Here is a 12,314-nt window from a genome sequence, read left to right on the forward strand (position 1 = left end):
TTCTCCTGCCTTCTTACCTGTACTTCTGTATGCATTCTTCTTTTCTGATAGTGATGGTCTATGCTGATTGTGAAGTGCAAGTATACATAGTTAGTATAAGGACATCAGTTCCCTTAATCTGTGACCTATCCCGCAAACCTCAGAATAGCTCCTCATGCAGAAGAAATATCTGGCATCAAGGTTCCCATCTTCTTTTAGCATAAAAAAAACCTTAATTGTGTAAAATATTGACAACCTGGTACTATCAGTGAACATTTTCATTTTAGTCTTTGCTTCATTTTGGAAAACAGTTTCTGATCCACCATATCATGATCAGAATTATGATTGCCTCTGGTCAACATTACAAATCATTACTACCACAAATTGAAGAGAAGTAACACATATTAATTTCCTTTCCAACACCACCATTACTGGAAACAATATACCATTAAACTAAAAATATGAGTAAAGTTCACATCCGTTTGCAAACTGCTGTGACAGCAATTTTTGTTCATTTTGCAGCTTGGACAAAGATATAAATTATCCAACTGTACAGAAATCATCTGTAAGGGAGACAACAAGGTAGAAGTAATTCCAACAAACTGCCCACCTGTAAAGGAAATTACCTGTGCGAACAAATATCCAGCAATACTAGTACCTGATGAAGATGGCTGCTGTTACCGATACGAGTGTCAATGTAAGCACCAGTAGATGAAGGAATAATCTTTTTTGAAAAGAGCAAAATTTTGCATGGATTATATAGGCATTTTGTTTTCTTAGGGTTGCCTTATAAATTGTAATATATTCACTTCAGTTACTAAATTCTTTCTTCTACATTAATTTTCATGTTAATCTTCTAAACATTTTCTTTCTACCAGGTGTGTGCAGTGGATGGGGTGATCCTCATTATATTACTTTTGATGGAACCTACTATACTTTCCTCGAAAACTGCACTTATGTCCTGGTGAAACAGATCATACCTAAATATGACAACTTCCGTGTTTACATTGACAATTACTACTGTGATTCAAAAGATGGACTTTCCTGCCCTAAATCCATTATTATTTTCTACAAATCTGCAGAAATAGTGCTGACCCGTAAACTCATGAATGGTGTGATGACCAATGTGGTAAAGTACACATTTTTTATTTCTCTATTTTTGCAAAAAAGAAATAAGATCCATAGGCCTTACTGAGTCTCATTTGAAATACAGTCTGTTAGAATATTGCATCATGGAGGTAATGAGGGCAGAGGGTATCATTAGGGAAAAAAAAATAAAAAATTACACCAGTATCTAAGAACAAAATGTCAGAAACAGCTTAGCACTATGCAGATATGAATATATCATGTGCATGTATGTGTATATATAACACTAGGAGACAGACTAATACAGCTGATGAAGACAAAAAATGCTTACACTGGTGATTAATTCATGTTTCATGAAAACTAGTACATTGTGCCATTCACTTCTGTAAACAAACACATTATAAAGAAACATGAATGCAAATCGCAAGTGTGATTCTTCTCTCATGTTGAAGATGGGTATGTATGACTCATCAACTGGATGACTAGGGACTGCTTCCTCTGCATAGGGAACTTCAGGCACCAGAGCCATGACATGATTCCTCCTCCAGTTCCCTGCTGGGAAGAGAGGTATAGCTGAAGAAAAGGGGTAACTGGGGGTGTCACTTCACCTTCATGATCTTAAACTAGTGCTGGTAAGCCAATGAAAACAAAAAGTCAGTCCCACTGTTACACTGGGAAATTTACTAATTGATTAGAGAACACAAACAGGTGGGAGGAAAGGTTTGCTCAATATGCACTCTACTCCTGCAGAGCCATGCCAAGTTTTCCTTACCTACAGTCAGAAAGGCGTGCTGAAGCAATTAGTCCCATGCTTCCCTGTGAAAGAAAACAGTAACTGACAGCTTTAACTCTTACTTTATCCCAATTCAATATGAAGAAAGTTGCAGAATAATTCCTGACCAAAAGTTATTAAGCAAGTATGTCCACCTTCATAGCTCATATAAGATACAGGCTGCAAATGGAACAGCTGAGATTAATGAATAAATATGACCGATACATAAAACTGGCACCAGAGACATTTGACTTCATTCTGAATTCAGACAACTCTTCCAATGCCAAGCAACATGTAGTATAGGGACAGTGTGATTTTGTAAATATATACAAAAATAACTTTTGTAAAGTTATTACATAATAATGGCAGGAATATTTCTGTAGTTAAAGAAAACCACCACTCATTTTCATATGAAAAATGTTTACAATAAACAAAATGATGAGGGATACAAAGAAAATACTTGGATTTAGAATGCTGTGCATTAGCACACAATCTGCACAAACACGGTACATAGAGGCCACTTAGATTATTATCACACTAGCAATATTGCAATATAAGCTGAGATATTAATGCATATATGCTGTTATTGCGATGCCAATGGGCATTGGATGTGGTGCACAACAATATGGAGTTATGCATGATTATGAAGATTAGAAAATACATAATTTAAAACAATCAGGCAGAAGCAGTGCTTATTCTGAAGTTGTGTTTTTTTTTAACCCTGCATTCAGATGTACTTCAACCAAAAGATTGTCAAACCAGGCTTCAAAAAAGATGGCATTTCCTTCTCCACACTTGGCATCAACATGATTGTTGAAATACCAGAGATTGGTGCAACCATCACTTTTAGCGGGCTGATTTTCTCCGTGAAACTCCCATACAGCAAATTTGGCAACAACACTGAAGGACAGTGTGGTAAGACAGATGCACTAATTGGAAGTGGGACTCTTTCCCCACCCTACTGTGGTTATTCTCACCCACTCTGACTATGCAGTCTCATGATTGACAGAAATTTTTGAACTGCAGTAAAATGGAAGTGAAAACAATTCTGGTCTTCAACTTCTGTAGGATCAAAAGCTCAATATTTCAGCAACGTGTTTTTTTTTCTTTGGGTCTGGGGTTTTAGGTTTGTTTGCTTTTTCCCTAACCTAAATTAAAGTTAATATAACTGTAAAGAAAGCACTCGCTGTGAAGCAAGGCACCTTGTATACTTCATAAGCACCTCATGTCCAAACGTGATATCAGCTCAATAATGTATTGTGCATCGCTGATGTGTCTAATGGGACTTACATAGCTTGTCTCTTCCAGGAACGTGTACAAATAATGTATTAGATGAATGCCGCTTACCAAGTGGTAAGATCATTTCTTCCTGTCCCCAAATGGCTCATCACTGGATCGTTGATAACAACAAGTCATGCCATGGAGTACCAATACCACCAGTTGTAACCACACCTCCACCAAAGCCTCACTGCGAAACGCCTCCTCTCTGCAATCTTATCTGGAGCAAGTAAGAAAAAAACCTGAATGAATCCACACTTTCTAGACAAAACTGTCTCAGTATCTTACAAGAAGAGTAAGAACTATAGCCCTAGCATGTGATAATGGCTGAAAAGGTCAGCTTAGTGGCAGGATATATATAGTAAAAGGCCTTAGCAAAATAAACTGCTCTTCTTCAGTGACTTGGGTGCCAAAGATAACTGAGTAAGGAGAGGTGAAGTCAGAAAATCAGGGGTGCAGCAAGCACTAAAACCCATACTCCCTGGGTTGCAACCACGCAGAGTTTTGTTATCTTTCTCCCTCCCTAACTTCCAGGGTATGCTCACTCACTCTTAGTTAGACTATTGAGTAAAGATTGAACTCTAAATTTGAAATGGGCCTTCAGCGAAAACCGTAAAGAACCTGGTTGCCAACCCAGTTAACTGAGCAGACAGAAACATCTCAGCCAAAAAGCGTCCTTCATTCTTTGTACATTTTGTGTAAAACATGGAGCTCCAAAAGCACAAAGGCTTGTCTCCTGCAGTGTTTCCTATACTTGTGTGAGCTCTGGCAAAAGCTTTTTTCCAGCTGGGTCACTTATAAAGGCCCTCTTACACATGCTTGCTGTAGTGTCTAATAAGTTATGAGCTATTGTATGTACAATTTTTCTATCTCTTGGCTACTTTTATCATCCCCATTTTCTCAGTCTGACACAGTTGCCTTTTTCATGAAATTTCTAGTGTCAGACTGAGGAAAAGTTGTGTACACATACAGAAACACTATGAACATTAGCCTCTTTAGGAAAAAAAAAAAGGAGCTTCAAATTTCCTAACCTTTCCTTTCCTGAATCTATCTCCCAGATTATTGGCCATTCTTATGGTTTTGTTTCTCATAATACATTTCTTCCTGAAGCAGAGAGTCACATGTCATTAACCAGGAAGAGCTATCTGACAGGAACAGATTTTACATGACTGGTTAACATAAAAGGAGTTGGTTTCTGTCTGCAGGATTTTTGCAGAATGCCGTGATGTGATACCACCAGAACCATTTTTCAAAGGCTGTGTTTTTGATGGATGTCGCATAGCTGATGAATACATGCAGTGTTCCAGTTTGGAGATGTACGCTACAGAGTGTGCTGCTAGAGGTGTCTGCGTTGACTGGAGAGGAAAGACTAACAATACATGCCGTAAGTATTCCAGAACTCAAAAATGTGTGTTAGAAATGGTAGCAATTAATGTTTTATTCAGTAAACACATCTTACATCTAACACTTGACTACTGTCTACAAATATGCAGTGATGTCCTTACTCGCAGAAGCTGCAGATGAAGAAGGCAAAGCTGTAGTCACTTTTGCTGCAAAAAATGCATCTACTGTCAATTCTTGATCTTTTTTCTTCTTTTTCCATACAGCATACAACTGTACAGGAAGCACAGTATACAAGCCATGTGGGCCCATTAATCCTGCTACCTGTGACCCAAGGTATGGAAAGAAAATAAACCACCCCAAAACAACTGCTTATATCTTTCTTTTTTTCTATTTTTATCTATCTACTTTCCTTAGAAAATGGAGTTACTTCATAATGAAATGTCTTGTGAATTTGGATAATTTATTCAAGATTTATAAATATCAATCAGCTCTATGAATATAGTCTTCCTGTTGCACTTCAGAAATTCTTTTGTCTCCCTTGTATTTGACACAGCGGCCTTCTACATATGCTGCTCTGTTTCCTGCTTCATTGCAAAAACATTGCACTCACATACATTCCTCCCACTCTAGCTTTGTTGAGCTTCCTGGCTATGGAGTAACTGAAGGATGTTTCTGTCCTGAAGGAAAGACACTCCTGAGTAAAGACAGCAACATTTGTGTCTCTGAATGCTGTAAGTAATCCGTAGCTAGTTTGGGGAATAAATCGGGATTGATAGTCAGGAGGCTTGGGTTCTACTGCCAGCTTCTACATGGTCAGATCATGGACAAATCAACCTCTTTAAGTTCCTTTTGACTCCCCATCTAAAAGTCAAATAATAATCAATATTACTTTTTTTCCCATCTTCCTTCCTTACATGAGACCTACCAAGATGGTATAATTCTACATTTCAAGACCTAGTCTGCATATTCATTTTCTTGTTAGTTTTATCTTCACAGTATTTGTATTTGAACTGCACAAATTTACTCCTTTATGTCAGTTTTCTGTGGTGTAAATCTCCATTCTTTTTTTTTTTTTCTTCTTCTTCTTTCCAGCTTGCAGGGAATCAAATGGAGTATCCAGATGGGTAAGTATCACGATCAGTGTGGTTTATCAAGCACAGACAAGTGAAGCAAGAGGATATTTAGTGTTTCCCAAAACCAAAGTTTTGCTTAGGTTGGGGGAGACTTTAGCTTTTTTCAAATGTTTGTTCCCTTTTAGTCTTAAAAATAATTACAAGTGCCAGAGCAGAAACCACATTACTCCCTAAAAAATTTAACAGTAAGTGATGGGATATTCTTTCAATAACCATCACCTCACATACTGGAAAAAAAAAAGAGAAAGAGAAAAAAAGAGATAGATGGTAGCAGTGGAACTTTGGCATATATGCTGCTTTTATTTCCACAAATTTGGCACTGAAGTTACTAGAGATGAAGGGACAGATTACCTGTTGCTGATAATATTGATAGTCCACATTCTTAGTTCCTCAGCTGCAGACAAATTATAGAAATTTCTCTCTGTAACCTAATGTGCAAATAAGTATGTCATATGATAATTACTTATTAAAAAATGAATGCAAAGCTCAATCACTTCTCCTTTAGATCTCTTATATCACTTACACTAACACTAGTAATAAATAGGAAGTGATAGCTGTGTGAACATGCTCAGAACCTTCAGTGGTTTCCATTATCTTCCCCTAATTAGCTTCAGTATGAGGGTTTCTTATAAAATCTAAAAATACTAGAAATATGAAAAGGCTGATGTAGTCAGGTATCACTGTATCCATGAATAAGTCAACTAGAAACAAATAGAATTATTTTCGTTTGCATTTATATATAATTTTTTTCCTCCTTTTTTTTCTTTTTTATGTAGCCAGGAGAAAAATGGACAAAAGATTGCCAGGAATGTGTCTGTGACAAAAATACTCTTCAAGTGCACTGCACAAAACACAACTGTTCTCTGACACAGCAAGTATTTTGTGACAAACCAGGTTACATGCCTGTTCAGGTACCAATACCAGAAGATCCTTGCTGTACCAGGACCGAGTGCTGTAAGTACTGTCTTAGTTCTTTTTCATGAGGAATATACTGTATTCATTCTGAGGAACTACAGCAGTAATTTCTCATTTTTTAATACTTTGCCTTGATTTCATAATGCTTTTCTCCCTCATCCCCTTCTTAGGACCTTCTTGCAGAGCATTTACTAGATGCTTGCAGAGAACAAATTCAAATATGAAAAGATTTTACATAGTTAGATGCAGAAAAGTAACTGAAAATCTCCTATAATTTAACACTGAAAACACTAATGCTGCCATGACCTGAAATAATATTCAAAAACATTTTCTGTTTCAAAGACCAATATAAAAAAAAAAATCTTATAAAAGAAAAAGTCTTGAACATTTAAAAATTGCTCGAGAAATTTCCTGAACCTCTGAGAGTCATCAGATTTCCCAATTGGTACAAATTTCTCTTTGGAAGTATCTCTTTCCGGCAACCACCACACTATTCTTCTCAGACAATGCTTTGTTTTACAAAGGTTATAGAAAAGCCCATTCACTTTAAAAATAGCTAGGCAAATATACTGAATTAGTCATTAAACTAGCTTGTGTAAACAACACCATATTTGCCCCATGGGAAAACTTGTGAAGTTCATGCAAAACAAAATTACTTTCATTTAAAAATTCTCAGTTCATTATTTTCTATGTTTTCTTACATTAAACAGATTGCAACACTAGCCTCTGCCCTGAGGTCACACCCCAGTGCTTAGAGGGACAGGAAATAGTCACAGTAATGCAGCCTGGAAAATGCTGTCCTACCTTTGAATGCAGTAAGTACTATGCACCATCTTCATGTGTTATTCACAGCTATATTTTTCTAAGTTTATGAATACAAAAACCTTAAAAGAAAAATATGCAAATTAGCTGTGTTATCATATTGGGCCAACAAAGCTGTAGTTTTTTTCACATATTTCTGTTTCTTAAAACTTACACGTCTATGACACCGTATTTCTTCCTTCTTTACAGGACATGGCTGTGTAGTCAATGAAACCTACTATGCAGTAAGTACACAGAGTAACTCACTATAAAAATACACCTTCACAAAGGTTCACAATGTAATGGTTTTGAGACTCCTATCATGGACCATATTTTGCAGAAAGGTCTGAGATAAAACATTCTTTATTATTTAATCAAGGTCAGCATATCAACACTCTCCCTACATGCAAAAGCATTTTCTGCTTTCCTTTCTGCATTAGCAGAATTTAATTCCAAAATGGATATTACCAACAACAGAAACTCACTTAAATAAAACAATGAAAATTGTATTTAAGGATAGTTTAGCCCATACGTAGCTCAGCTTTGTATTACCTGTGATGGACATACACAAAGTAACTTGATTTTACTGACTAATAATGACTTTTTTCTGACTTCCCCTAGCCTGGAGCTGTCATTCCCTCAGGCCCCTGTGAAGAATGCACCTGCTATGAATCCTCTTACTCAAGGCCTCACCACACTACTGTCAAGTGTGAGCCTGTTGTCTGTGACACAGACTGCCCACCGGTGAGTGCTATTTTGCTGTCAGTAATTCTTACTCCACTCAGCTCAAATATCCACCAGTTAAGGTCAGTGTCCTGACTCAATGTCATCTCCTCTCTATTTCTTTCAAAACAGGGTTATAAGTATACAAAGAAACCCGGACAGTGCTGCGGCACGTGCAAGGCAACAGCTTGTATAGTAACTGTGGGAGACATTACACGTATACTCCAGGTACCTATCCCTGTTTTAGCTCATTTCTGGTGAACTCTGCTAGTCTTTGCACTCTTTCCTCTCCTTGTCTACATCATTTATTTGCTGCATATTTTCTTATGTTAGACAAATGCTTATTTGGGCAGGGGCTGGACTGTCTCACACAGCTTGAACAGTACCTTGAGCCATGAAACTCCAGTTCTAACTAAGACTTCTGGAAGCAACTGTGATACTGAACAATGGCTTTCAGAAATTAGCATAGGAAAATACATAGATGAAAGCTATGGGCCCTTATTTGCCTTCAGCTCTGAAAATATAGTACATGTTTTTCTCAAAGGATAATTTTCTCTGTGGAGGCGGTTTTCTGCTCCAAACAGTCAATCTCAAGTTAGCTAAGAGCTTTAGGACAGGATGAGTCAGTGAAACCAGCAAGAAATCCTGCCATGTTTCTGAATGGACATACACATAAATTCTGATGAGAAAACCATTTAAACACAAATTAATTTTTCCAAATGAGTCCACATACTTATCCTATTCACACAAAAAACATGTCCATATCCAGATAAAAATACAGCCTCTTCATTTGGCTAATGAAAAACACTTACAGCAGTATGATAATATGACAAGTAACTATCAGCTGAAATTCAAGGAAATTGTTCAGAATAATCAAACCACAATAGGCAGCAATAAGACACTGGGGGGTGTGTGTTTCATTTTTATGTAAGAAGATTTTTATTCACTTTAATTTTAACTGCTTTCAGGTTGGAGAATTCTGGAACCCACCTGGTGATAACTGTACAACTTACACATGTGAAAAACATGATGACCAGTTCATTCAAGTCCTTTTACAGAAAAGCTGTCCTGTCTTTAACCCTGATGACTGTGATCCAGTAAGTACTCTTCTACCAGTTCTCATGTTTGAACAGGTTGCAGTGGCTAACACCAACGATAGAAGGATCGTGGTGTCCAAGGCAAATACCTAGAAGAAACATCACACAGGATGTAGCTCTCATGTTATCCTCTCTGAATCTGGTCCACATCAACTTTCATTTCAGAAAAGCACACCAAAATTAAAATGGGTGATATATCAATCCTCATTGAGGATTGAGCATTAGAGAAAAGGATACAGCATTATGTTTTGGATATCTAAAAGCATCAGGTGACCTAGAAGCAAGAATCTTATTGAAAAATAATGGGATTTTTATTCCTGAACTACTTAATATTATAAATTCTCTTTTAGAATTCACTTATTGAGAGCAAAGGTCAAGGAAAATAAGCTACTTCAGTTCACATCATCATTCAACTTAATACAGCTCAGGGTAGATTAAAAACAACCCCACACATCTGAGGAGTCAGTTATTTCACTAATTTTGTTACCCTGTCTGACATAATCCTTCACCTGTACTGACTTTGGTCACTCAGAATATCCCACATGTGCTACAAGCTTTATTTCTGAAATTTTACTACTGAACTCTGACAGCAAAGCAGTTCCAGTCCCCCTCAATGTCAGCTTTCAAAGAACCCTCATTAGTATTGAATTGAAGTAGTTATGTGCCCTTAATATATAATCTTGCTTGAAAATAGATTCCATGTCAATACAAAAACTTTCTGGTGCCAGAGAAACTTAGGAAGAAGGGAAAATCTCTGCTTTAGTATGCAGATATGAAACCTTAGTTATCTTTTTCTGTTTTCCCACTCAAGGATGACATCAAGCTATCTGACGATGGCTGCTGTAAGGAGTGCCACATAAAACTGAAGAGTAAGTAATAATAATTTTGTTAAGAGCAAGTAATGACAGTACGTGCCTTATTAGGTTTATTAGTCCACCTTACATGGTAGATGCATAGACAGAAGAAATGAACAGACCAAGTTTGGGACCACTGCCTCACACTGGGGTGAAAAAAGAAACAGAGGGGAAAAGAAAGGAACAGAACATTTCCATCACTCACTTTAGGGCCTTGGAATATGGTGAACTTTCCCATCCCCTACTGTTAAATGTTAGCCTTTTTGTGGGAGGGAGAAGACTGTGCCAACTCTCCAACTTGCATAGATACATTCTTTTTAAGGAAGAAAGTGAAGCCAGTCCTCGGAGATGGGTGTGCATTGAGCAGTTACCACAGTACTGCTCTTTATTTCTGCATCCTGCACCAAAGTTGCATAAGCAAAAGGGAATTTTTAATTCATTGACAAGCAGCAAGAGTCATCATTTGGCCCTTCACAATTAGAGAAATGCACTGTGACCTAATTTCCTATTTCAGCTCCATCCATCTCAGTTTTCTACTACAAACTGTCTATCATACACAGATACCTATTTATATGCACATATATTTTAACCTATTTTCCCTTGGTTTGTGACAACTTCAGGTTGTATGAAGCACAATACTTCTACTGTCATCAAATACCATGGATGTGTATCTCCTGCACCTGTTGAGATGACATACTGTGAAGGCAGCTGTGATGCTTACTCACGGTAAGTGCTATAAAAGATAATTGCGGTCTCTTGTCTTATACTCTTCATACTAGTTATATAAAGCAAATCACAAGGGATTTTCTAGTATGTCCAACATCCACCCAGTCATCAGCTCTTTGCACTGTGCTAACTAGAATTTTTAATAGACATGATGTTGTACTAGCTTAATTACGTCAAGACTCAGAATGTTTTAACAGCCTGTTCAGTGTCATAGTGAATAGACTCAAGTTTTGATTTTGCCCATGTGAAAGTGAGGTTATTTGTTTCTCGCTATTCTCTCATTTTGGACTGGCTTAATATGTGATCTGGACTAATTAATTTACTTTTTCTGTGACTGAATGAAGAGCTAGGTCCACCCATTTTTACAATGAGAAGCAATTTATTTATATTTCACTGTAAGAATGGTAATATTAAGCAATAGTCCTACATTCAAGCACACAGCTTTTGGTTATATTTAGTAATGGTTGGGACGGGCAGTGGTATTTCTCACATAATTTCTGAATCTTTCTCTTTTGTTGGTTTTGCCATCAGGTATTCTCCAGAGGCGAACACAATGGAACATAAATGCTCATGTTGTCAGGAAATCAAGACCAGCCAAAGAAAGGTGACTCTGATGTGCAGTGACGGAACCTACCTTGATCACTCATACACCTATGTGGAGAAATGCAGCTGTGTGAGCGCTGAGTGCTTTCCCCAAGTCAGCACCCAGCAGGCAACGAACCAGATAAAGGCCTCTCAGGAATAAGTGAATGTCTAAAATTAGAACTAGAGAGAAGAAGTAAAACAAGGGTTGAACATAAGACTGAAAAAAAACCACTTTGACAAAACACAAGTGTTGAAAGCAGCTAAAATTTTGGATGAACAGGTGATATTTTCTGCATACAAACTCAGTATGTCCATCTATATTATTTCCGTTTTCATTACTAATATATCCCGCATTGTTTTTCAGGTCTTTTCTTTTACACTTTCAGAGGTACAGCATGAGGTTATTTTGACATTTTCTGTTAGTTTGTCTTCTGAGAAGTGCTGTACCATAAGACTGAGAGCTGGATTTACACTTGCACAAAGTCTGTTATGAGAACAACATTCTTTTCTGGCTTGAAGCTTGCCTGTGGTGGCATAATATAGACACTTGGCAATATCTAATATTTCCATTGACGTACACTGACTGACCTTTTTTATAACATTTTCATTCCAGTTCATTGAGACAAATCAAAAACTAAAGTCCAGAAAACAAACAAACAAAACCCAAGGAAAACTGTAGCTCTCTGTTTCCTTATATTTGTTTTTGCATTAAGGAAAAATTAGACAGCAGAAAGCCATACTTTCTCGAAACTATAAACTCCAATATTTTGAACTGTTTATGATAGGCATATTTCCCTATATAATCTCATAAGAAAAAGAAAGAAATCCTGTCATGAGAAGCTGCTGCACACTACTCTTTGTTTACATAACACCATCAGCATAGTAACTGTATGAAAATATGGAATTTTTTTTGTTTGTGGTTAACTGTTTACAGAAGAAGTATATATATATATATATTTTTTTTCCCCCAACAGGGGCATATGAAGGATTTTTGTAAAATAATAATAATAATAATAATAAT

General features: G+C 36.9%; 1 protein-coding gene across 1 annotated transcript; it reads left to right on the forward strand.

Moving 5' to 3' along the window:
- Positions 1–53: 53 nt before the first annotated feature.
- On the forward strand, positions 54–11,453 carry LOC142040579 (intestinal mucin-like protein). The gene is made up of 14 exons (XM_075048662.1): positions 54–80; positions 502–676; positions 858–1,108; positions 2,569–2,752; positions 3,146–3,344; positions 4,321–4,499; positions 4,723–4,792; positions 5,552–5,583; positions 7,519–7,553; positions 7,930–8,052; positions 9,000–9,128; positions 9,940–9,997; positions 10,603–10,708; positions 11,240–11,453. Exons 1-14 carry the CDS (start codon positions 54–56, stop codon positions 11,451–11,453), a joined length of 1,782 nt encoding a protein of 593 aa, XP_074904763.1.
- The last annotated feature ends 861 nt before the right edge of the window (positions 11,454–12,314 follow it).

This window comes from Buteo buteo, chromosome 16, assembly GCF_964188355.1.
Source record: "Buteo buteo chromosome 16, bButBut1.hap1.1, whole genome shotgun sequence".
Taxonomy (NCBI): domain Eukaryota; kingdom Metazoa; phylum Chordata; class Aves; order Accipitriformes; family Accipitridae; genus Buteo; species Buteo buteo.

Coding starts and splice junctions, on each gene's coding strand:
- LOC142040579 (XM_075048662.1), top strand. CDS start 54: ATGGTCTATGCTGATTGTGAAGTGCAA. Junction 1,109..2,568: donor ATGGTGTGATGACCAATGTG/GTAAAGTACACA, acceptor CCCTGCATTCAG/ATGTACTTCAACCAAAAGAT. Junction 9,998..10,602: donor GTGCCACATAAAACTGAAGA/GTAAGTAATAAT, acceptor TGACAACTTCAG/GTTGTATGAAGCACAATACT.